General features: G+C 36.9%; 1 protein-coding gene across 1 annotated transcript; it reads right to left on the bottom strand.

Annotated features, from left to right (window-relative positions):
• Nucleotides 1-103: 103 nt before the first annotated feature.
• On the bottom strand, nucleotides 104-27,659 carry LOC126821402 (angiotensin-converting enzyme). The gene is made up of 12 exons (XM_050549822.2): nucleotides 27,561-27,659; nucleotides 7,257-7,503; nucleotides 6,360-6,502; nucleotides 5,830-5,981; nucleotides 5,095-5,327; nucleotides 4,626-4,823; nucleotides 4,082-4,349; nucleotides 2,734-2,960; nucleotides 1,892-2,036; nucleotides 1,478-1,576; nucleotides 1,020-1,142; nucleotides 104-346 (listed from the first exon to the last, which is right to left on the bottom strand). Exons 2-12 carry the CDS (start codon nucleotides 7,477-7,479, stop codon nucleotides 130-132), a joined length of 2,028 nt encoding a protein of 675 aa, XP_050405779.1. The 5' UTR covers nucleotides 7,480-7,503; nucleotides 27,561-27,659; the 3' UTR covers nucleotides 104-129.
• Between the last annotated feature and the right edge of the window lie 153 nt (nucleotides 27,660-27,812).

Below are 27,812 nucleotides of genomic sequence, written 5' to 3'. Positions count from 1 at the left end.
GTCGCCGTAGCGGCACAGCTAAGGACCCCACCCCTGTCTGACGGGGTTATTACATAACTCTATGTTATCGACAATATGGAATTGAAATACAACAAAACAGCCATTTGATTTTAAAAACAATTTAACAATTTAATAAGCCCATTCTGGAAATGAATCATCATTGAGCCAGTTTATTTTTGCATCTTTCCAACCCGGTTTTTCGTCATATTTTTTATTTTCCGCTCGTAACCAAGTCATCAATGGACGGAAGTACTCTATAAGAGGTTTAGCTGAGACTTCACGAGATCCTGTGAATTGTTCTAAGGCATCCTGCCATGGTACACTACTTCCTAATGCTAGCATCTCTCTGAAAACAACAAAACCATTTAATTAGATAATTGTTACATTACCATCGTTTGGTATTGCAATCAAAAAATAAGGGTATACATGTTGATGGGGCTAAACAAAAAAGAACTCATGGGTTGGAAATAAACCACACCGAATTTAAAGGAAAGCAAATTCTGCATAGAAACGCATATACATTCATCGAGTTCATACTAGTGCTGGCAAAATGTCACTCAAATAGTTTTGAAAATGGCTTGAATGATACAGCTAAGATTTCCATCATTGTCAGGGGACTAGCAATGAATGATAAGTACTTTTTTGCAAATTTCTTTCTTCTAATGCAATTTGTCCTTTTATTAATTCTTAATATAAAACACAAAAGAAGTCAGTGTTATTTAGCTCAATATGTTAGCTAAAAGGGCGTCAATGTGTGCATTTAGCATTGGTAAAACACTCTTCACAAATAGGTCTACATTCTTAGCTCCATGCACGGGTGACAAAGGTAGCCAACTAGAAATTTGATTTGCTTCAGCCCGAAAGTATTATAGGAGTTTGTTATGAAACTGTTGGAATGCGGTTGAGTGTCGATCGCCCAGCTATACAATAGTTATCAACTGAGTATTATCAAGGGTAGCTAACAGTAGCAGATGAAGGTGGCATGAAATTAATATACATGTAGATTTATTTGCACTTACTTTAATTTTGATCCGGCATCTTTTGATTTGTAAAAATCACATGTATGCAGCTCCCCCTGGTGACCAGATAAATCACATAATCTTTTATAAAATTGAAACTGTAATATATGGCTGAAGAAATAACTGAAAAAAAAAGATTAAATTGGGTAAATGCAAAAAACGGACTCATCTTTACGCGTTCTCCTTTAAGGCTAAATAGGTATTTTCTATGTAAGAAAGATAATGGGAATAAAATTCCACTAGTCTGATAATATTCGTTTTCTAAATTTTCACTATTAAAATATGGGTTCGCCGAAATTTACAAAGAGGATACTATGCAGTTGTTTACAGTCCAACAATAAAGGGTAGTATAAAGTTTTGTTTGCCACGATAACCAATAGCACGATATATTATCTTCGTAGTGAAGATTTCTATTTCACTATGAACCCCATTTTAAAATAGCTTTTAAAAATACCTACCTCATGTAAGGCGAATTGGCAGGAATGTGGAATTTAGCGGCAGGGTCAAAATCATTTTCAGATCTTGGTATAGGGGAGACAACTCCTTGATATTTTAGCCTGAAATACAAAAATAACTATTTTTATTGCCAAGAATAGAAGTCACAAAAAACAACAAATTAGTCGAATAGCAAGACGTGATATATTGAATCCCAGTAATCATAGAGAACAAATGTGGATTGGGAGTCGTATCAGTCAAATAGTCCTTTAGTTGTTAAAATAACTATAAATCTACTGAAAGCTGGGTAAGCCTAGCAATATAAATAGCTAAATTTTCGTTACCCGGGCGTTATTTTATATTTCTATAGTTAGCAGTAATTTGTAATAGATGATCAAGCAAAAGAATAAACTCTGAACAAACAAACATAGCCATACCTGAGTTGCCACCAATATTTATTATAGTTAGCTTCTTTGACGTCACCCCTGAAGACAGCCCATCGCCATTTGTCAACGAGGTAACCAAACGGTAAAAAGGCCAGTTTATTTAAAGCCATCTGTAATAACATATCAATGTCACTTTCTACAAAAAAACAAGCAAAATATTAAAATATATTCTAGGTTTTCTCATACATGTATATTTAAGTATATTTTTAATGTATGACTCGAAATGGCTTTTCGAGTGAATAAAGTTTCCGATAAATCTGTTGAAATTTTGTTAACACACCACACACACAATGGGCAAAGCTTAACCAAAAAGGGGTTTTCTATGCCACCTTTTTTGTATCACCATCTTTTAAACCAGTCTTAAATTGATTGTCTTTTTCTTTATTTTTAAAAACATTATATTGATTGAATGTGATTTTTTTCAAAAAAATAAACACAAACTGTGCATTGGTGAGCATGAGACTAGATCGCTAACCAGGAGATCCCATCTTGAATAATGGTGTTGGGATTTTTCGGCCAAATCTAGACTTTCGGAGCGGACAAAAAACCGAGTTCCACCCGTGGATACATTGGCGTGCAAGTAAAAGAATTCTTGACAGTTGGAATTCGATACATTAGCCCGACTAGTTCAGGAAAGTATGATGTTAAACCTCATTTCAATTATCCAAACCGACGATTCCAATTTTATATATTTACATATAGGTACATCTAACGTATATCGGGAATTTCTCTATTTGTTTGACTGCGGATGAATATGTATATTTCGTTTTTCGGCAACGCGAATTAACCGAAATCACTCAAAAGGCAAGTTCTCTGACAACTGGTCTACTTACTTTTTGATTCAGTACTATCTTGATTCAACAAACCAATTGTTTTTAGATGGGGTCTACTGGTGACAGAAAGCGCTATAGTGTCTCCAACAGCTTCATGAAAGGCACTGTTAGCTCCGTCCCGGAACACGCTAGGTTGATCTTCATACGCCATGTAATATTCTATATGACCCATTTCATGGTGAATTGTTTCTAGGTAATCTAAACTCACTTCAGCACACATCTTAATTCTGTTGAATATAAAAAAACAAAATTATTTTACACTCGATCCGACTATTGATGAAAACGTAAAAGTGTCATTCATGTTCATTCATGTGTACCGGTGCAGTTTCTCTAGAAAGGGTTACAGTTGCTAAACTTAACTTTGTGATCATTGTTATTTTGTGTTTGGTGGCGATCACTCTAGTTTCAATAACAATTGTGTATTGTTTCAACCTTAATACATTTAACTATGCCGTTAATTAATGTGCTATATTTACCACTGTGATTCATAACGTAGTCTTTCATTAGCTAGCACACTATGCTAACGAGGCAATCAGCAGTTAAAGAGAGAGAGAGAGAGAGAGAGAGAGATAGAGAGAGAGAGGTGGGGGGTAACGTCCACTCGACACAAACTAGGCAATTTCGGGGACTAACATATGGTTCGATTTTATTTAAATAATTAGCTTGCGCGTAGGGGTCTTTAGCAGTGGGAGAAGTCAGAAGAACCCGGGGAAAACCCACGAGGTTGGACAGGTGACCCTAATACTTGTCACCTAAAACCAAACCACGTCAGCTGACTCAATGACAGACCTTCTGATACAACACACACGTGCTAACCATTCGGCAATCCAACCCTCCCTCAGCAGTTAAAGCAAGAGTTGAAATGAGTTTCGCTTACTATTGTATGAGGAAATAAATAAGGTCGTCAACTCAATTCTACACATTTTAAGAATTCGGCCTTTTCATTGTGATGGTGGGTGGGTGCGCGTTGGATCAGATCTGTCATTGAGTCAAGTGGCGTGGTTTCGATTTCCTGCTTGTGCGTGACAAAGCGTAAGGTCGCCTGTCCAACCTCGTGGCTTTTCTCAGGATCTCCCAGTTACCTCCCACTGCTAAAGACCCCCTACGCACAAGCGAATTACTAAAATAAAAATGAACCATATTATGTTAATCCCGAAATGATCTAGTTTGTGTTAAGTGGACTTTAAACCCCATTTCCCCCTCTCTTTCTTTTCAATGTGCTGTGCTTGGTTTTAGTTCACAACCAATGGGCTATCGGTATTCTATTTTAGTTTAACTTTTCACTAATAAGGTTCCTAACCTAAGATCAACAGAGCAACGCTTTAGACGGCTAGGCAATTCACTTTACCTGAAATCTCCTCGTCGGTACAAATAAAACGCTGAGGCGTGGCACTGAACTTCTCGACCTTCAGGTTTCACCATCATTGAATTATTCCAGAATTTCTCCGTCATGTTATATAGTCCTATTGACGAGAAGAATTCTTCCGACAATCTAAATAGTCCTTTCACGTCATATTTTTTCTTCAGTTCAGCTTCGGCCTGTGCGATATAATCGGCGGAAGAATATGGTTTAAGTATGTCGTATATTCCGGTCCATTGTTGGGCCCACATGTTTCCTATTAAAACAAAAACAAGATAGTTCAGAAAATAATTTAAATGATACAATTTATAGAACTGGATAAGTTAAAATAAACTTAATCAGACATACAAATAAATAATTCTCGGGTCATCGGTAAAATTGTTTCATGTAAGGCTTTGTGTATACCTATGGTTTTGTTTTAGAAAATTAGCTTATTAATATGGGGTTTAAGGAGTCGCTCTGTCAATGGGCGATTTTTAAAAATGACATTTAAGGTGGTAAAGTTTGGCAGATTTATTATACAACAACATACCAAGTATATGAGCCGGTATTGCTCCGTCACTGCCAACAACTTTCTCTCCGTAATAGGAGCGCAGTTTATTTCTGACGTAAGCATGTAGTTCCTGATACAATGGTTGGACTTCTTGCCAAATTTTCTCTGCCGATGCTTCCAGATCTGGTGTCTTGTCAAATAACGAATCCCGCCAAAATTCGCCGAAGTCATTGTAGCCTGTAAAGGAAAAAAATAATTTGTACTCAACTTTTAAACACGATAAAACTCGAAGAATGGTGTTTTACACCACAGGGATGTTTGCGACGGGGGTGGGGGTGGAGGGTATTACTAACATTGAACACTCGATCAAACTTGTATGTTTTGATCTTCGGTGTCGGGATCAAATAATTGAACCCTACATTTAGTTTCGTCATTATTTAAAGTAAATATCCCGTTTCAATATAAATGTTATTTTTGATTATATAACTTGTGTTATATGAATACATACCATGTTCCTTGGCACCTTCATTTTTCAATTCAACGAAATTTGTGTAGTGTGGCTTGATTGATGATGTGACGTCACGCCAGCCTTTCCAGGCTTCGAGTAGCTGTTTTGGTTTTCGGCTCTTTGACATTATATCCTGGATATCTGGTTCCAGTGGAAGACATTTTTCATCCTTCATACACACTTTCCCCGTGTTGTATGTAGCCAACATTTCGTTGCTTGTATCAGAAGTTTCTCTATTAGAAAAAAATAATTTTTTAAAAAATTTAATAATACACGGTTGCTTTAATTCTGATATATGAGTAACGATTATAAGCTATCGTGGTCCTGGTTTTAAGCATATTTCTATCGTATGTTGCTAGCCTGATTACTAACCGGAAGTAAAGAAAGGGTCCCTAGTCAATATTTCTCTTTACTTGACAACTAACCGTTTTTTTAGGACTTCGAATTTTGTCTAATGGTTTGGATTGTTCGTACTTGGTTTTATTTTATTTAACACAATAATAATATTTTACACTCTCAATTTTGACCCCCCCCCCCCTCCTCTCTCTCTCTCTCTCTCTCTCTCTCTCTCTTTATTGGTAGCTGTGTGTTTAATTAAGATAATATGATAAACTCTCATATCTCTCGTTGACAATGTAAATATTATGTTCACAATCAACACCCCCCCCCCCCCCGTGTATCCCAGTGCCTTATTGTCATAAACACAGTATTAACGTGTTATTTATTATACCTTACCTCACAACATTAATGTCTTCTGGATTGGCAGATTTCAACAATAATCTCAATTGTCGTCTGTTTATGTTATCTAAGTTTGCCATGTTGAATTTCGTGCCTTGTGCCTCCATAGCAGCATGCCATTTGGACGCTTGGACTTGTCCAAGTGATAACTGAAACAAATAAAACAAATGATTTTCTAAAACTCGACTACGTCAAACAACTTGTTGTTGTGGGGATTGCTGGATATTATTTCATCTAAAGTGCATTTTTTCCAGGTTTCTGGGCTGTATCATTTTTTGTTCTCAGTCAGTTTGCTACGATTTACTATAGTTTTAAAAACGAAGGAAGTACATATACTGCAACGAATGTTTATCGTATACCGTCTAAATCACAATGTGAAATATATGAAATGTACAAATTTATTACGAAAATTTCAGGCAAACTTTACGGATTCTACTGCTATGAAGACCATCCGAATCATTTTGGTCATGACAATAAAACAAAATCAATTCATTAACAAAATGCTTCACTACTGAATCTGTCTTTACCTTCTCTTCATTTTCGTGTGTAATGTTAGTTGCAAAATTCCACTGTAGAAGACTGTCGATTGCTGATAATTCCTCTAGCTCGCTGTTCTTCTTCCGAAGCCACAATGTCGCCCGTTTATTCTCCTCTGATGTTTGGACCGATTCTAAAGAAACAAGATATCGAATTATTAACCCGTTTTCTTAAATATCCAAAGATCTGAAATAGGTAATGGGGGGGGGGGGGGCAAATGCAGTGTTTAGAGAGAGAGAGGGGGGAGAGAGAGAGAAATTGGGTTTAACGTCCACTCGAAACAAACTAGGTCATTTCGGGACTAACACATGGTTCAATTTTATTTCGCGTAGGTGTCTTAAGCAGTGGGAGGAAACCGGAGGACCCGGAGAAAACGCACGAGGTTGGACAGGCAACCCTACTCCTTGCCACGTACAACCGGGGAATCGAAACCACGCCAGTTGACTCAATGACAGACCGTATGACATTTGCCCCCCCCCCCCCCCTGCAGTGTTTGAGTAAGTGTTTGAGACGTAATCAATAGTGTACCTCTTCTAACTTTTGACCTTAAATAAAGTCTTAAGCATAAAGGGTGATATTTACAGCTTCATTATCTTTTAACTGTGGATAAAATAACAAGATCAGAGTCTTCCGGTTATCCTGTTTTGATAATTTCTTGATTTATTGAACCAATGAAATCTCAGATTTTATGGGGTTTTATGTGTATAAATCTTGTGCTATTAATTCCGAAAAATGATATTTGGCGAAAACAAATAACCACATTTTGTGAAAATTAGATAACACTTTATTGTGTGTGCAATTCAAACCGCCAAAACGCCATTAATGAACACTGCCAACCAAATAGACTTTTTCAAAAAAAAAAAAAAAAAAAAAAAAAAAATACATACCATCTCTGTAGTAGTTAATTAGTACTTGAGCAAGTTTTTCCAGCAATTCTTCCCTCTCTTCATTCCGTCGATATATTTGATTAATTTCAGGGTAACTTGGAGCTGTTTCGTGATTTGTTTGATCTAGATGTTGATATCTTTGATGTAGGAATCTACCTGATGCTACCAGGATAAAACAGGACGAGATCAAAAGTGTTATCATAAACTTCATCACTTTTACCATTTATTCATCTGATGATTCATAATCCTTAAAGAAAAAAAAATAAAAGGTTGATTAATTTTTTAAACTCTCGACCTAACCTGAGTATTTATAGTTGGACATTGTTGAAAATTTATAGGAATCCTCCTTTACCCACCTTAAGCAACCAGCCATAATTTCATAAAGATTCAAATCTAATTTTGGATCTTTGCTGTTAAGAAGATTGATTATTAAATGGTATATCTTTTTTTTTAAAAAAAAATATAGTAGCCTTCCTTTTCCACGATGTAATAAATGTATAAACGTCAAATAATAGTTGTGAACTCTCGAGTAATAACACTATTCTATACCCAAAGGGGCAGTATGTGCGCCCATGAGAACTGTTAGTGTTATAGGGACAAATTATATTATACCATTTACCAGTTAATTTTGAATGAAATTGAATCACAACTGTCTGCATTGTCTCCCTTTATCACCCAAATTTAATAGAATCCACAAACAATAATCCCTTTGATGTGCTCATATTGTGTTGCTATACAATTTTTAAACGTGCACACGTAGTTTGGGCATATTAAATTTCGACTGCTCAGAAATGAAATGAAATTGAATTTAACCTCTTACTTATTCTATCCTAACCGGGAATTTGACAACAGGCATTCCATGTAGCGCGCAAACAGGGACATTTTGCCCGGAGAGAGGCACTACGGTCTTTTTTTTGTCTTTTTTTTATTATTATTTCCAACTGCCATGACATATTTAACCTGCTTCCAATGGTATACACCGGACCTTAGGTTGTCGTACCATCTGAACAACTAGACGCTTGCTATGTCTTTCGTACTACACCACAACCAAAGGTTATTTCCGGGGAACTTTGTCGCCCAACACCAGGATCCCATATAACATTATCTACTTTATGTCAATTTTTAAAAGCCAACAACTTAATGATATATTAGTTGGTAATTAGTTTTCCAGCAATATAGACAATAACTATATTAAAATCAAACCTACCTAATTAGAACAAAGTATACTATATTACATTAAGTCTATCAAGTCAGAACATATATAAACGAGTCCCCGCTGAAGACAATAATTGTATTAAAATCAACCTACCTAATTTCAACAAAGTGTACTATATTTCAGTAAGGACTATAACAGAATATCCCGTTCCAATATTACTTTAAGAATGACTCATATATTTACTAGCCATACGTATTTATCAAATAATGATAATATTCGGATTATATATACACAAATTAATTAATTATTAATTCAATTTTTTCTTTAATATTTTTAAAAATCATTATTAAGATTACGAAAAGTAGTGAAACACGACCATGTATCTCAAACTGATCATAAGTACTTCGTCATGATCTGGGAGTCAGAATAGCTTCAAAGATTTTCATAATGACACTAAGTTAATTAATCCTTATTACTAAACGGATAATCAAGTAAACAGGATTAGAAATAAGATTATCGCTGTTAAAGATACCAAAAATATTAAAGATTTGGCATATTATGCGAATTATCTCATTTTTTTTATTTAATGAATGCAATTAGAAATAAAACAAGCCATTCTAAGTTGACTACATCGCTATTAGCGCAGCTCCTTCTTAAAAGTATCAAATTTTATCTTGGTAAAATCTTATTAAATCATATTTAATTGAAAATTAATAAAAACTTAAACCGATGATCTCTACACTTTTTCAGTATAATATAAGCTGTTCAGGGGTGCCGTGACTGCTGATTTTCCATGTGGAACAAGATCCCGTGGGATCTCCCCCCCCCTCTCTCTCTCTCTCTCTCTCTAAACTAGAATCGAAATAACTGTCGGTAGATAATTAACTTAGTCGATACTTAGTCGTAAATTAAAGAGAATAAAGGGATATTAACATTATTGTGTTTATGTTTTGAGAAGGGCATTAGTTTTTATATGTTTAAATACATTACCAACTGCAACCAGATTCCAATTCAAATAGTAGGACACGAATACACCTCGTGACAGTAACACGTGCATGGAAATAATATTTATAATATTTATAATGTATTTCTGTAAATACGTGATGTCAATGGCGTCAGATGTTTAAATAGAATAATGGCCTGCGTAAGTTTTTTAGCCTATAATTTGTTATTATACCATCAATATGGAGACATTTTATAACATAAATAATTATATAATCTTTCATTTGTTTTTTTGATAGAATGTTTTCATTGTCTATAATGTCAAAAATCATGGTATGTAATTAAGTGTGCCCTTGACGTCATATAGAAAATAGTATGAAATGCAAGTGTGGGTGTTGGGGAGGGGGTGGGGTGTCAACTGGCAATCATACTTCTCGCAGTGTTTCGTTTGATTAGACCTAATCCCATTCAAGCACTGCCTTAATGAAAGCAAATTTCTGTTCCAAATTATGACTGGTCAATAGTCCAATTAACAACCAATGCCTAACTGCGTAATAATGTCATTCGGTTTAAACGGAGCTCCACATTGTTTACATAAAGTTACGTCATGACTCATGAAATATTTACGCACGATTAACCAGTGCATAGCAGAATATTGCAGAAAAACTAATTGCGTGCCAAACGAGGCTGTCAACGGTTACAATGTTAACAATACTGTTTGGGGACGAACAATGTACTTACACCGTTTTTAATACCTTAAATCACTGTTCCAAATTTTTAGGAAAAACCCCAGATTAAATGAAGGGCTGTCGTGTTTTTGTACAGGGATATATTTGATTGAACGGAAAGAATAGACACACTCCCCCAAAAGCTCAAGTATCATAAGTCAATCCAGCAATGGCCAGAGAGGGATTTCTCGGGCCATTTCTTCAGGAATATGCCGTCAATCTGATTCACAGAGGTATTGCGAAGAGAAGATACCACCAAACAAATGACCTTTATGATGATATGGAGGTGACCAATTGGGGGTGGAATATGTCAAATGATAAACTCTTGCTTTCACCAATCATGATTGATCAACTTCATGCACCGGACGAATTATTGAGATTAGTTCACTGTAACTGCACTGCACACTCCACCAGTATGAGGTGTGGGTGTCGACGATACGGACACTCCTGCACTAGCGCATGTGGTTCGTGCCAAACTGACAGTTGTGATAATAGCATTAAACCCGATATTGATACAGATGAAGAGGATAATAAGGATGATGGTGCACTAACTGACCTGTGTATAATTTAAATAAGATACTTAATATACTTATACTCCCGTCAGACTGGGTGGCGTTCTTATAACTCCGACGCTACGGCGACGAAAAATGTTCGCAGAACGCGTCAAGATCGCCATAAGTGTGGTGGAAACGCCAGATATCGTGCTGTGATCTCCATGCCCATGGTCGCCAATGATCGCCGAGTCACGGCGTTGGTTTTTTTTGAGCATGTTCAAAACAAACACCAAGGCTCTGCGATCTGAACTGAAAAGCTGTAAGAACACGACTTTGTTCAAGTTTGTAATTTTTGGGGACATTTTCTCGCGTTGTATTTATGTTTGCCGGCGACCTTGTGTATTTTCTGGTCGCCGTACAGTCGCAGCAGTGCAGTAAGGACGCCACCCCGACTCTATATTGCGTTATGATGTCACTTTCTATTTTATTTTTTCGTTTTCTGTCTCGATTATGCGATATAACGCCAGTATGACGTCATAGCAACCATTTGACACCATCATCTGATTCAGTGATATCACTTTTATACTAACTCAAAGCACAATTTTTAGGTCTAAAACACTTCCTTTCTGAGATATTTGACATTTTAAGCCATTTCGCGCCGTCATCCGCCATCTTGGATTGATCATCGATATTGCCCTAGATTCGCAAATCCGATTTTGGAAGACTTTTGGTATTTTGATAAGTAAGTACCATATATACAAAAACCATTGAGTCCAGCTGGCTGCAAATTTATTCAAGGTTATAGTGGGTGTGTTCCATAGATTTACTGGGCTATAGCTCTGTAAAAGATGACTGCTTTCAGCATGTGACGTCACATCACGCGACGTATATTTGAAGCACCTTTATTTTTCTAATGCTTAAAAAAATGTCATCCCTACTGGGCTAATGAAGACGGGCATATGCCATACAGTTTTACCCGGACAGCGGCGCTTTGGCCTACTCTTATATCGAATTCCAACTGCTAAGGGTTCTTTTACATGTAAGCCAATGTGTCCACGGGACCCCGGCTTTTCGTCCTATCCGAACGGCGTATATGTTGTCCCTTGTCAGGAACATTTTCGGTCAACATAGGATCGAACACGGGACCTCCAGGATAGCGAGCCAACGTCTTATTCACCGATCCACGGTGGCTCCGGAAGAATGCATACGAAAGCATTATAATAAAGCTTAATCTTTCCCACATGTGACAATGCCGGAACTCTCTTAATAGAAGAAACGTTCCATTAAGCTAAACACACTCTCGATAATGGTAAAATGTACGTTCTCTAGAATTTTACAGAAAAATTCTTTGGTCCATTCTATTTCCCTGTTTTGCCTTCGAAAGTAAGTTTTGATTAGATACGGATTTGAAGTCATCCTACAGAAAAAAAACCATATACTTCACAAAGTTGGTGCTTTTCATTAAATGACAATACTAATGCCTGAAGAAGAAGACGCTTAGTAACTTCTACCCAGGCCCCCCAAAACAATTACATCGGCTGTGGCGCAATCCGTGTCCGACTTATACTAGTCGAATTTGAATCTGGTTGCAGTTAATATATTTTAAAAAGGTAAAAAAAAATAAGTGTTTTAGTAATTTCCATCTCAAACCATAAACAAAATTATGTTAATATCCCTTTGTTCTCTTTAATTTATAGAAATAGCATCATCACACAGTTAAGGGTGTTAAATTTTAATGTGGTTCGCGTGCAATCTAGCAATATATTATGGCCCCGGCGTAATATTGGTTTCAAATTAGTATACAAGTTTTATTAGATAGGGCATTGATCATGTAAGACAGTTTTATTAGATAGGACATTGATTAGAGGTAACCAGTGTATGTTAATAACAGACAAAGAAGTTCTAGAAACATCGCCTGTACTTTTCTCGGTCAGATAGTTAATTACATATTAGTTCTTATATTTACTCATCTATCCGTTTATATTCCTTTGTAATATATACATTTGATAAATAAGACATTCTGTGAATCTATTGTAATGGATATAATTCTTTATATCCCTCCCTCCGTCTTTAATCTGACCTTCACGATTTTCTACATTTAATTTACAGAAAATCGGAATCAAATTAATTAAGATTTTTGTTGATGCTATTAAAAGGATCCAGTTTTAGTTATTAATTCAAGTTCAACTCGTCCTGTTTTAGTGGGGGGTTTTCTTTTGTTTTGGGTTTTTTGGGTTTTTTTTTATAAAGATTAAAACAATTCAATTTTTTTAAAATATATTAATTTTCTACTGTTTTGTTAATTTGATGATGACGTGTATTGTTTACAATGTTTCTGGAAGAAAATCAAAAGCTGTTTCCACACCATTGCGACGACACAATTCAATCCCAGAGAGACACGTGGTCGACAACGCGGGACTCCCTAATCCACGGTTGCCTTTTAGTGCCATAAAGTTTTCTCCGCAGTGTAAACCTTTTCTCCGCGGTATAAAGTTTTCTCCGCCGTGTACACCTTTTCTCCGCGGTTTAAAGTTTTCTCCACGGTGGAAACCTTTTCGGCGCGGTATAAAGATTTCTCCGCGGTGTAATCCTTTTCTCCACGGCGGTAAATCACATGATTTCTCCGCGGTGTAGTCTTAACCCACCTAACAGTAACAGATATATAATTGATAGAAATATACAATTTTCTCTAATACAATTACAAATCAGACAATAAATATTTAAAAAATGCAAAGCATGGTAATTTAGTCAATAAATATACAAATTACAATTGATTACATTATTAGTGGATCTCAGGTCTGTTGACACCCCTTCTGATCTATGGTGGTACTAAATGGGTCTACGTGGCCCCTGAAAACACTATGTTTTACTCATGGAGTTTATGACCTCATTATTATCAACGAGGTAGTAGCTGTTGAAACTGATGTAATATTCAGGTCCATTTGTCGCCGCCCGGAGATCCGACCAACCTCCAGGCCAAAATGTCTTGGCAACGTTAATTTGTTATTCCTATGAGACAAGCATTTATATTAAAAATATATTTTAGTTCATTGTTTATTTTGAAACTTAAACTTTTAGTTTGTATTGGGGCCTACATTTTACATTTATTACCAGCGTTGAACGGGCCGGATTGGGCTATGTATACAAAACACATATTCTGGGATGTTGGGTCATTAACAGTGAAAGCCATGTTGAAAATATAAAACAGTGTTCGCTGCTTATCAAGTAAACAAGGGAATTGTTACTTAAAGATCAGGTAAAACACTAAGTTGTCGGATTAAAATAACCAGTATGCTAAAACGTGACATGACACGTGTCGTGGGATACTTTTGGCTTTGCTATCATAGTTTCACCATTACACCTGGGGCCTGTTTCACGAAGATTTAACTAAGATAAAATCCAAATTTTAGTAACTTGATTGGATAATATTAGATTGATTTTAATGCTTAGCCAATCAAAACTGAAGTATCTACTACAATTTGGATTTTATCTTTAGTTAAGATTTTGAGAAACATGGCCCTGATATTGATACCTTCATCACACAGAAGACAATGACACGTGCCCCCAAAACTCATAGGAGTTAAATACAAAAAGTAAACAAATACTTCCTAGCCTTAAGTTGGCAGATTTCTTCAAGCGGTGTTCAGCCGATTTCTAACTGACGGATTTGACATAATTTTTTACGGTCATACTGAAAAGACAGTACACAGATACCTCCGTCAGTCAAACGAGAAGTCCAACAATGTCTGACCACTCAACCAAGATACGTAACGAGAACTTAAGAAGATCAAAAATTAATTCTTTAAATGACATCTAGAAGCACGGTTAACTATTCATAACAAAACACAACACAAGGTATGGATGTAACTACTTCTCTATTATTTAATAATGACGTTTCGTAACACATACAGGTCACGTTTTCAAGTTAATGATTTGTGTCTAAAACCATAATCGTCGCCAATTGTCTGGGAATCTAGGGAAGACTGGTGCGTTTTCATGTGTTTCTTACGTAGTACTACCGGCAATCTCTGGATAGGCGGGGATCACGATGGCTAAGTGGGTAAGACGTTGGCTCGCTAGCCTGGAGGTCGGGTGTTCGATCCCAGCATTGGCCGAGAAAGTTCATCCAGTTTTTCCGGCGTGGTTCCCCCTTGTCAGTGATGCAGGACGGAGGGCCTGACAAGGACAGCTGTCTAGTCGTTCGGATGGGACGAAAAACCGAGGTCCCGTGTGTACATTGGAATGCACGTAAAAGATCCCTTGACAGCTGGAATTCGATATAAGAGTAGGCCGTAGTGTCGCTGTCCGGGCAAAATTTCCCTCATAGCAGACTGTATGGCGCATGCCCGTCTTCATTAGCCCAGTTCGGAGCAGAACAGTAGGACGTTAAACCCCATTTCATTTCATTTTTCTGGATAGTGGATAGGCGAAGATTTGGGTCTATATCTATTACTTTGTAGCTCCGGGAGATTTACAAAATCCAGAAAATATACAATTACAGCAAGTGTTTTTTGGTTTTTATTACCAAGTAGTATGCGAACCCTACCACTCACCTGAATGACCCTGCTTTTAATTGAGGTAGAATGTTTAAACATGCTTTGTGACAAGATAACTTTGATTCCAACTGATGGATCGTGATGAAACTTAGTGTATAGTTTCACTACCAGGGACTCCAACACCTTGACTGAGATTGATCATGAACATTAAAATTTTATGCTTAGACTAAGTATAGATAATCAGTTTGATTGCTCAATACTTTTGAAAAAGATAAATGTGCAATCAATTAAACATACAATCAAAAGCTAAATCTGAATATTGCAGGTCTGTCTTTAGGCCTGAAATGTTATCTAAATTATTAGTTAGACATTAATTAACTTATCCAGACCATATTCAACTCTCAATGTCATCGCTAGCCTGTGATGTTTATTGGATTAGGTTCCGATTTGCTGTTCGACTTCTATTCATAATTTAATCATGAAATGGATAATCGAGACTATGTTTTTATCGTACCTACTTTAGTAATGATGATCGAGGCTAGACTGAAAATTCAATCGCTAAAATCTCGGTTCAGGGTGGATCAATTTGACTGAAATTTTCAGCAAATCCCCTTTACATTATCTAGTTGTTAACTAGTATAGTGAGCATTACCAGTTCTTTATCTAATCTACTAATAATGTATCTTTAATATGTGAAGACTCTAGGGGAAGAACGATATTCTAAGTCACATTTTTGTCTTTTCGCATAAAAGGCAAAACAGACTTTTGGACGAGAGTGCTTGACGCGAACAGAACAGCCAAATTAAGGTCAAATAAATACGATGGACTTATATTTGTCTGATAGGCCATTTCAGAAGGACCTTGGTTCGATGTGACTCAGATCGTTTTTACCTGAAATTGATTATTCCACAGAAAGCTTATACAATTTGCTACCAGATAACTGGGGTTCGTTGAAAAAGTGACTTAGATCGTTCTTCCCTGGGCTCTTCATGTGTCATCTATTTATTTTTTATTTCGGCGGGGGACATTAGTCTCGCTGTTGGCTTGTTTCATGCAAAATTGGTAATAGTTTGTATGACAGCTGTTGTCTTCTGCTGTCATAGAAGATTCTATATATGACCCCTGTTTCATCAATAGCCATGTGTTTGTAAACTTGTAGCATACAGGCTTAAATAAACAGGTTACCGGTGTGCATGTCATAGGTCTATCGTTAATTATTGAGTGTAATTCTCAAATTATTAATACTTCACAGTATATGTATTTATATTATGTGAATAATTCTAATTACGGACTTTGGGTGTCCGAATGGTCTGACGCGTGATCTTTGGGTCGTATGGTCTGTCAATGTTTTGGATCCCGTACGTGTATGTAACATGATTAGGGTCGCCTGCCTAACCTCGTGGTTTTTCTCAGAGCTCTCCGGTTCTCCCCATTGCTACGATCCCCCCATGTGCAGATGTATTGGTGAAGTGGGTTTGTTCCATGTCCCGGAATAGCCTAGATTATGTCGAGAGGACGTTGGCCCTTCTTTCTCTTTATCAGCTTTATGTAACAAATTTATTAACGTTTCCTATATTTGTATTTTTTTATTATGATTATTTTTGTAAGAGAAAAAAATCTAGCTAACTGACAATAATCCAACCTTGGTCACATACATAACGAGAACTTGAGAAGACGGTCAGACCACTCATGACTCAACCAAGATACATACCAAGAACTTGAGAATTCCAACAATGTCCGACCACGCTAACAAGATATAACGAGAACTTGAGAATTCAAACAATGTCCGACCACTCGCCCAAGATAGGCCTACATAAAGAAAACTTGAAAAGTTCAACAAAGTCCGACCACATCACAATTCATAGCCTACGATACGATTAATATCACGATACAGGAAATAAATTTAAAATATGCTGTTAAATTTTGAAAGTCTTTCACTGTGAAAATTCGAAGGCCTGCTTTTATGATTTACTTTAAATACGATGTTCTCTCGGTCAACTGAACGGATTTCATTACTGTTTTGCTTAAATGGAAATCCTAAAAACTCCCATACTTTACTTGTGACAATTTCAGCCAATAAAAAGCGTTCTCGTTGTCACGTCAGTCATAGATTACAGAACAGCAAAGGGGATAACGTTACGAAGATTTTGATATCAAATATTAATATACATTGAAAATATGTGCTGATCAATGTATGCAGTATGTAGTCTACAAATCGCCATTCTTATACAGTAATATTATCAAAAATGGCATATTACTGACATATATATTGGATTTAAACAGTCGTCCATTTAAAATTAAATCAATAAATGACCAAGCTAACGTTTACCGGAAACTGGTGATGAAGGCCTCTCAAGCGAGAGTACCATTGCCATTGAGAATGTTACTTGATAATCGAGAATATGTTGATGGAGTTACTGTCTGTCAATCAAACGATCAGAAATTCTCGTAGACGGTGCAGACATAGTTGGTGCCTATTTCTAGTCTAAACTTCCAACAGTGACAACTCCGTTCAAAGTAAAGTAATTTGACTGAAATTTTCAATATTTTTGTTTTATCATTTATTTTTGAATAATTATAGCAAGAATGGCTAACTCTTTATTAAATTTTTAACTAGTGTATCTTTAACCAGCCTGATATTTTAATCTTGACGAAATATCTATAATAAGCCACTTCATGTGTTGAAAACGCCTTAACACTAGCTGAAAGTAAAAAGGTTATTTTACCCATGGATCTATTTACGCATTTAAAGAAACATCAGTCTATTTTTTGTGAAATTATACACAACATTTGTGTAAGGTACATAACAAGAACTTGAGAAGTCCAACAACGTTCGACCACTCAAGCCCTTCAAATGATTTTTCTGAAAACAGAACACAAAGATGTTATTAGGGTAAATTCTTAATATTAATCATTAACATGGGCTTGTACCTTGTAGATTTGGAGTCCCCCTATAAAATGCTTTATTCGCTTGGATTGACTGTTTTTAAAATAAATAAACGAATCTGATAACAAACACACACACACTCTCTATATAACATAGACCCTATCTTGCTTGAATCGGTAATTGAGCAACAATTATATTCAATACACAATAACTGTTTGACCTTTTCAACTATACAACGTGTGAATAGTGATATTTAAAAACGTTTACTATTCAGTCTGCGATATAACTTTAGTCGAAACAGACGTTAAAGAACCAACTTCATCATCAGTCAAATCAACAACTATAACAGATAATACACATATTAAAAAAAATATTACATGTAGGCCTATGTCCATGTGTTTGTAAGAGATGGTGGCCATCCAAGAATGTAAATGTGTTCACAATCAGTGCCGAATTTAGGACAAATGGGGCCCTGTGTTAGTTACGTTATGAAGCCCCTTCCTTGGGCCCCGAAGGAGCTAGACCCGGCATGCATGCAAAGGCAGTCCTATTCTTTGGCACCTATAAAGATAGGTTGCCAGGCAACGAAACATACGCCCACAGCAGCTATATCGTCCGGGCAGTCAACAAGAGTTGTCGCAAATTTTTACTTTTTTCGGTAATGAAACGTTTATAATACATTAAAATCTTATTAAGAGTAACAACTTGTTAAGTAATTATCAGAAAACTATTAGAATTTGTTTGGTTTTTATAAAGTTCTGTCCCATGCTAACGTTTAGTATACGAAACTTTTAAAATCATGGATTTAGCTGTTCAAGTCATAAAGATTCATTAAAAATCAATATACTTGTTGGTCTCAAGACCTTAAACTCTGTGTATAAATTTAAAGTCAATCGGATATTAACTTTAGCCTCTAGAGCATCCACAAGATTTTTCAAAGTGATCAAGGGCTATAACTCTGGCAGTAATTATCGAAAATCGTTGAAAATCAATAGGCTTCTTCGTCTCATGACCTTAAACATTGTGTATAAATTTTGAAGTCAATCGGATATTAACTTTGAACTCTAGAGCGTCCACAAGATTCTTTTAAATGATCAAGGGCCATAACTCTGGCAGTAATTATCGAAAATCGCTGAAAATAAATAGGATTCTTCGTCTCATGACCTTAAACACCGTGTATAAATTTAAAGTCAATCGGATATTAACTTTGACCTCTAGAGCGTCCACAAGATTTTTTGAAGTGATCAAGGGCCATAACTCTGGCAGTAATTATCGAAAATCGCTGAAAATCATTAGGCTTCTTCGTCTCATGACCTTAAACATCGTGTATAAATTTAAAGTCAATCGGATATTAACTTTATCCTATAGAGCGTCCACAAGCAATTGTGGACGCGGGACCGACGGACGGACGGACGGACGGGGGCGTCAACAATATACAACCACATTTCAATGTAATATGCATGTATATAAACTGATTTATATTTAATCGTTTCTATTTTTACTGTAATTTCTAATCGGTTATGTTCGGCGCAATATGCCAAGAGTCCAAATTAAATGACAGTCTTTGGCGTCTGGTTATTCCAGTCTAAACCGGTATAATATTCTCCTGTGGGGTATTTTTAGCCTCGTTCTTAAATAGTGGATATCAGAAGCCCATCTTTTCACGGTAAGATAATAACATCGATCTTGATTTAAATTGACCAATAAGTCGTGTTTGGAATGTCGATAACTATGGATGATACTGAGTTAGAGACTTGCTTCCTTTAAGCACACCTAAGCACAATGGTAAATCCGGCACTGGTTACAGTTATGTGTTATGTATCTAGAAAATGTTTGCCAAAAGGGCCGACCCTGTCATACAGTCGAGAGATTATTATTGCCGTATTATGTAATATTATGTATATTAACTGAACTCTTTAAACAGATAATTTCGAGTATACTTGTTTCAGCATTTTCAAATGAAATAACTTTTCACTTAACTTCAGGAGACCCTCCAGGTGTCCCGTTTGTTACCAGTATGCTGCCGGGGGGACGGTCGGTATGTTCTCTCACTAATAACATGCGACGGCAGGTCGTTTCGTCATGAACTTGTTATAAGTAATTATATTGAATCTATATTTGATCTATGGTGCGAAATTATCATATCACTAAGCATTTTATTGTTGTAATTGATCTGGCGACATATGGCGAACAATGAAATGAAATGGGGTCTAACGTCCTAAAGTTCTGCTTCGACAGCGGCGCTATGGTCAGTAATTATATGGAATTCCAACTGCCAAGGGTTATTTTACGTATACGCCAATGTGTACACGGGACGTCTTTCGTCCCATCCGAAAGACTATACAATGTATGTTGTCAGGCCCTCTGTCCTGCACCACTGACAAGGGGGAACTGTGCAGGAAAATTCCGATGAACTTTCTCGGCCAAATTATCGGGATCGAACACGGTTATCTCCTAGATAACAAACCTCATCTCTCAACCCTCCGTGGTTCGAGATAAGAGATAGTCCTATTAACTTCAACGTAGCAAATGCGAGCGCGAATCTCATCGGGCATTAGTAAACAAAAGTGACATTAATTATTTTCATCAAAACAACGATTGATTATTGTTATTTATAATATTTCTGCCACACCCAACTACAATTACGCATATAATCCTACCTGAAAGGGTACAAATCATCGCATTTTAAATCGTGGCGTTGTAAGTCGTTACTCCGATTCAATACAACCATGCAATGCCAATGAATGCTCTGTGCACTCTTTGAACGACGCCATTTTGAGAATTTCTTTCTAAAAGCGGCAAGTTTTAATAATAAGTCAACAGGGAGCCGCATCACAATTGTATGGTTTAGCTACATATTATCATTGGCCGTATTTACGGTCAATGATATCACTTATCGTCGCACAGCCGATGATAGATGAGGGGATACCAGATGCGGTCCAGATGTAGAAGTTTTCCGACTGAAAAGAAGCGTGTAGGATGGACTTCGATGGCGTTTCTAATTCGGGTTCAAACTACGCTTCATTAATTTAAACGCGAATATGTGGAATAAGGCGATAGCTGTGTCACTACATTGGCCCATGTAAGTTTAATAAGTCATAAGTATAAACTTATTTTATTTTTAAGATGTTACATGTATTAATAAAAAAAATTGCGTTTGCCACGTCAAACTGAAGGCTCCCAATCGTAACTAAAAACAAACACATCAGCATATCTCAACGTGTTTAGCTACGTTCTCGTAGCTAGGTACAATGTATCTCCGACCTATAGGCTAATGAAGACGGGCGTACCCCATACAGTGTGCTATGAGAGAAATTTTGCACGAACAGGGGCACTGATGCCTACTCGTATATCGGACTCCAAAGGCCGAGGTTCTTTTACGTGCTCGCCAATGTGTACAAGGGACCTGTTTTTCGTTCCGCCTAAAAGACTATACATTGCCCTTAACCATGCCCCCTGTCCTGCACAGCTGACAATGAGGGATCACGCCGGAAAATCCAGATGATCTTTCTAGGCCACCACCTGGATCGAACACGGGATATCCAGGTTAGAGAGCCAATGTCTTACTCACTGAGCCACTACGGTTCCCTATAGCGAACAATATATTATAAGCTATAAGCTAATACTTTTAAATAACTAATAAGCTTGAGTCAATAACGTGTCTGTGCTTCTGTAAGACGCATCATGTGATGAATAGATTATTCTAAAACTTTGACATTAGACGACAATCCTCTTAGGACAAGCGTAACATGGGCCTACTATAAGTAGGCTACACGTGTTTTGATGCCGTCTTAAAACGTGAAATGCAAGATGCATAACACACAATCTGATAGATTTGTGTTGAAGATGCAATATTGTTATTAATTTATATCTTTATGTCATACAGACGAAATTTAAATCGAAAAAACATCTACTACTTAGGCTAGGGCTATATTTGGGCCTACACTGTCAGAAGTGTCATTCTCAATTTCATAGCAAATCTTCGAAAATTCATTCATCAAAAAAAAAATAAATAAAAAATAAATAAATAACCAATAATGTGAATGTCATTAGGTTGGGAACTTCTCCGAAATACAATACCAATCTACAGTCGCTTGAAATAGTTAAAAACCAGCGGCTGCCAAGCAGGATACGTCCCCATTTTGTAGGAGTTGGACAGAGAACAAGCTAAAAAAAAAACGCGATTTTTTGTACAATCAGGGGCAATTATCCAGAAAGTTATGGTCTGAAATGTGCAAAAATCAAAAGGAACTGCAATCTTTGGGATATAAAGATATGTTTTAAGTTTCATCAAAATCGGATAAAAATTGTGACCTCTAGAGGGTCCACAACCTTCGTATTACATACTTTTACACAATTTGCGTACAAAGAGCGGCCATTTTGTTGAGCAGTTTCATTTCAATTTTCACAAAATTCGAATTCAACCTACATTATGATGGAATTATGAGTTCGATGGCCGCCCCTCTAAGCAAATAGTGTAAACATCTTGGACACTCTAGAGGTCACAATTTTGATCCGATTTTGATGAAACTTGAAATGCATATTTATAACCCAACGGTCTTAGTTGTAACGGTGGTATATTCGAACGTTTTTGTAAATCAGATAATAATTGTGACCTCTAGAGGGACCACAAGTTAAAAACACGAGTTTTCGTACAATCAGGGGCCATAATTCGGGAAATTACGATCCGATATGCGCGAATATCGAAAGGAACCAAGATGTTTGTGATATAAAGCATAAATTTAAGGTTGCATCAAAATCAGGAAAAAATTGTGGCCTCTAGAGGTTCTACAACCTTGATTATAATATATACCACATATTTACACCATTTCTACGAGGGGCGGCCATTTTGTCCGTTAGTTTTGCCCGATTTTCACGACATTCGCACTCAACCATCATTATAGTGTAATGGTGACATATTTCAAGTTTAGTTGAAATCGGATAAAAATTGTGACCTGTAGAGTGTCCACAAACAATTGTGGACGGACGGACGGACGGACAGGGGCGACGTCAATATACGTCCACATGAAAATGTGGGCGTATAAAAAGTACGAATAACAAGAAAGTATTTTTACCACTACCTTCCATACACTTCTTTTTACTTTCGCTCCCCACAATCGTCGCCCATGCCCATGTCTTGTGTGGCATTTTACGGCCACACAATAGACAATTTTCGTCATTTAAAAACATGTCAAATGATAAGCTACTACTATGCAGACGATTCTTTTCAAGTGGGTAACATAATGGCGTCCATATGCCACGTGACTACCATTAGCCAATCACAATAGGGACACGAGTTGGCCAGACTCTCTACATATAAGGTTCTGGTAGAGGCTATATATATATATATATATATATATATATATATATATATATATATACTGAGCGCCATGGAAAACGCATCACTTAGTTTTTCGTATAACAAAATGATCCTGTAAACATCTTATTTATTTTGCTTCTTATTGTGAACAATATTCAAATAGGAACACATCAATAACAACACATTTCTACAGTTATGGATGTTTAATCTGTAATCAAGGGTACAAAGTCAGAGGGGTCAAAACCAAAAGTACGACACAGATGTCAGTAGCGTGTGTGTCCTCCACGGGCCATCATCACGGTAGGCTACAGCATTAACGCGACCCCTGCAAATGTGTAGGGCGGTCCGGTGATGAAATGTGAAGCCTCCCCACGCCATTACACTTCCCCCACCCCAACGATTCGTTTCGAAGACGCAGCAGTCTGCAAGACGTTCCCCAAGACGTCTCCACACACGTTGATGGCCATCAGCGTGATAAAGATGAAAGCGACTCTCATCACTGAAGAGCACACTTTGCCAGTCGACTCTTCTCCATGTCTGGTGTCCTTGAGCCCATATCAAACGCCGCTGACGGCGATGATCCCTAAGGATAGCTCCAACATAAGGTCGTCGTGCACTGAGTCCTACTTCTCTTAGACGGCGTCTTAGGGTGTTGGCACTTACTGGTCCTTGTCTTCCGACGACTGCTGCACCTGTTCGAGTCGCTGGGCGGAATCTGTCACGCAGATGAGTGACCTGGATGTAGCGGTCTTGAGCCTTCCACCAACCTTACAATAGTGGACTGATGACAATTGAAGTGTCTGGCAATAGCACGTATAGACATGCCAACCCTGGACATTCCCATGGCTTCATTCCGTTGATTTTCAGTAGGTCTCGGCATCTCTATCTCGATTCCTTCACAGTCCAACAACAAATTACGACAGATTGACGTTTCACAGTTCATGTACTGCACATTAAGAGCGTGTCCGCGAGAAAACCATGCAGAAGGTGCTAAGGCTTTACTCACAGATTTTGACCAAATTTGGTTTATAAGTTGGGATAGTCCCAAAACACATAAATATGCAATATCAGAAAAATCTTTCAATTCCTGACTGAGAAAATTGAAAAAACATTTTTCATGTGGTGAAATTGCCCAAATCCGTCTTTTCTCTAATACCAACTTTGGCAAGTCCTCACATCTTTACTATACGTAGCAAAAAGACTAAACTCACACAGTTTGTAGATGACCTAGTGCTGTTACCCCAAAATTAATTGCAGATAATTCTGGCGAATGAGATCTGTATACGGACTGGATATCAAAGCCTATCTAAATTCCCCATTTTTCGTCAAGCAAAGTTTGACGCCCTATAGCTACTTCTTTCATGGGGGGGGGGGGGGGGTCAAAAATTTATGCTCACGTGAACAAGCAACCTCCCAACATTTGATACAAAAAATAAAGCTGACAAAAACTAGGTAAAACAAACAATAACCCATTAAATTAACCTGTAATTGACTGTAGTAGATAAAAAAAACCCTAACAATTTTTGTTTCTTTTCATTCATATGCTACTACCAGCCATAATATACATTAGTATCTGTTTTATAAAAATGTCTTGACAAAATACTTTAAAAGGCCTGTAACCGTTCATGATTCATCTGGCGCCGACGGGAATTGGCTTCCTCAGATGTCCACGCGCTTCCATTGTAGTATCGACCTGCTCCATGAAATGATCTTAACAAAACATATCCATTACTCTCAAATAGACATTATTTTAAATAAAATAATCCAAACAAAAATGAAAAATTCAACTAAAAGTGAGATTCGAACCATCAACCGCATGATTGCCCCCGACCAACCCCCTCACCGAGTTGCCCAAGGTCCATGTCGCGGGCGCTGTTCAGGGGGATTGCCTAGGGCCTCTCATTCCTTATTCTAAATCCGATCCTGAAGGTGTAGCTGACGGCGCCCGAGAGCCGTTGCTACCATACTACACTGTTCAACGTCGCCCACTTCGAAACAAGGCTGCGTTGACGTTAAAATTTAAGCTTCCACATTTCTGTATTGTAGAAATCAGTGGATGTGTCCAAAAATGAATAGTGGAAACATGCTCTGAAATAGAGCATTTTGTAGTAATTTTCGGTGACCTGTTGGAAAATGAAACCTTAAAGAGACAATACAACAAATATGTTAAAGGGACAATACGACAATACAAAATATACAATAAATACAAATATATACTTATATACAGTACCACATGGTACAAATGATGGCTATGGATATGATGAAAACGTATAGAAGTCAAAAAAAAAATTATTTCTCTGATGAAATTTGCAAAAATATGTATCACAACAGCTTATTTTTAGCACTTTTCAATAAGCTCTTTATTTTAAGTATGTTGCATTCCGGTCATTTTTTTACACCTATTGATACTATGTGCGTAGCACTTCAAAACCATCCGATGAAATTCTGCTTGCGACCATGAAAGAAAAAGTTACAGTGTATCCTTTTCTGTACTACATGGACAATGTGAATATGGTACCCTGAAAGAAGTCCCCAAAAAATTAGTAGGGAGTGACTTTTTATTTTTTCAAATTAGTGCTGGGTTGGAAGTCGACTACCTGCTTTATCAGACAGGGTCAAAATTAGAGGTTGCTATTGCACTATAGAATGCAATCTGTGCTTAAAAATGGTGATAAATACACATGTGAAAACCAAAATTTTACCCAGAAAATGACTATTTCCAGTACAGTCCTTTATAGCGACATCAGGTTGTAACCACTTCAGCATGTCACTTCTTGCCCCTAGCGGGTGTCATACCATAAGTTTGATCAAAAACTTCTGACCCCTCCCCCCCCCCCCCCAACTTAGCACCTTTTGCAATTTTTGCCTGGTCTTCTTGCGGATACACTCTTACGTTGAAAACGTGAATATTGGGTTTTTCATGTGCATCTCGTGCAATTTTTTTGTGTGCACACGGGCCGATATTTTTTGCGTTTGGGAGCATTGTGTGAAACAATAGTTCATAGTATTGCATAATATTATACATACAAAACCACCTAGTAATAAAATATTTGGGGAAAAAAAAGTGATGCGTTTTCCATGGCAATCAGTATATATTTTTTTAAAAACTATATTCAGTTTACAGTGACTTTCCGTTCGTGAGTTATTCCGCCTTTTCTAAAACACTATAGCTTTTAATGGATATTTTTCATATTTAGCTTGAAGCATTAGTGGCGATATCCTTAATGCGCAGCTTTCTGTTCTTGAGTTACACGCCCTTTGCCGAAAGGGCTATAGGTTTTAACAGTAACAGATATTTATTCAAATTTGGTTGGAAGCAATAGGGTCATAAGAGGATAAACGCTAGAGATTAGGTTTCTTTTGATCAAATTTGATCAACATTCGGATTTTTCCTTTCGGATAAGCTGCAGTTGAGACAAAGCTGATGTATGGGCCTATCTTTTAATATGGCGGCCATTCGGGACAGAGATCTTTTCTCAAAGCAAATATATGTCTCTGTGTGCAGAAGAATAATTAAAACGCTTATGCTATTATTATTTAGACCATAATACGGTTGGATGTTAGGGTGATCTTTCAGTATGCTGTTGGTATCCAAGGTACTCAATAATTATGCTATACCATTTGAGTGCTGTACTATTATATCGCTAATGAACCCTTTGAGAAGACGCGTGCCAAAATTTATACGTAATAAAATAAGGATGTTGATAAGTTATAGAGTAACAGCTACTGTCCACATTAATATTGTTATGAATATTGTAACAGTACTGCGACACTTGAGTTGTGTTTTCTAAGTAAACTAAGCAGTCCTTTTAATTCCGAGACGTGTGAAATTAGAAACACGTCATGCGTATTGAGGAAGAGGTCGTAATTTTTAACGTGATCTATATATGACATGTATAATCAGTGGTTGGGTCTCTTTAGTTACACTCTGTTTATCTCGGTTCGTCTTTCCGGAAGATAAAATGGTGTAAATTAATTTATAAAATATACAAATAACTGTTATACCTAAACTATCCAGTATGGGGGTTAACAAGTGGAAGATTATTATTTAAAACCGTACGTGAAACATTATTGAGTAGGCCTACAAGTCATCCCTGTTATTCTATGTATTCATTCACACAATTAGTTGACAGTCAAGTTTTGGGTAAGTAAATAACCCGACATACATTAACTTAATCCTAACTACTTTACTTATTTAAGCCCATGTAGTCTATGCAGTAATGATATATAATATGTAGATAACTATATACTAGTAAACAACATTATAAACTGTAATTTTACCTCAAGGTTTCAGCATGTTGCCTCTCTGACACTTTATCCACTCAAGCGTACATGTCATGTATGTATATACTCTGCAAGGCAACAGCTGTCTGGTTTAACTAGTCGCTTATTTTATATAGTAGTCGTGAATATTCAAGTCTTATATATCTATTAGGCAGGTATTATTCTATTATTTGACGATTCGCTCTACTGAATAATAATAATAATATTAGAAAAACATACCAATCGCATGGGTGTATCTTTATACTAGTT

This window comes from Patella vulgata, chromosome 5 (assembly GCF_932274485.2).
Source record: "Patella vulgata chromosome 5, xgPatVulg1.2, whole genome shotgun sequence".
NCBI classification, from domain to species: Eukaryota; Metazoa; Mollusca; class Gastropoda; family Patellidae; genus Patella; species Patella vulgata.
The sequence above is the reverse complement of the archived record's forward strand: the minus strand, read 5'-3'. Positions and strand labels throughout refer to the sequence as shown.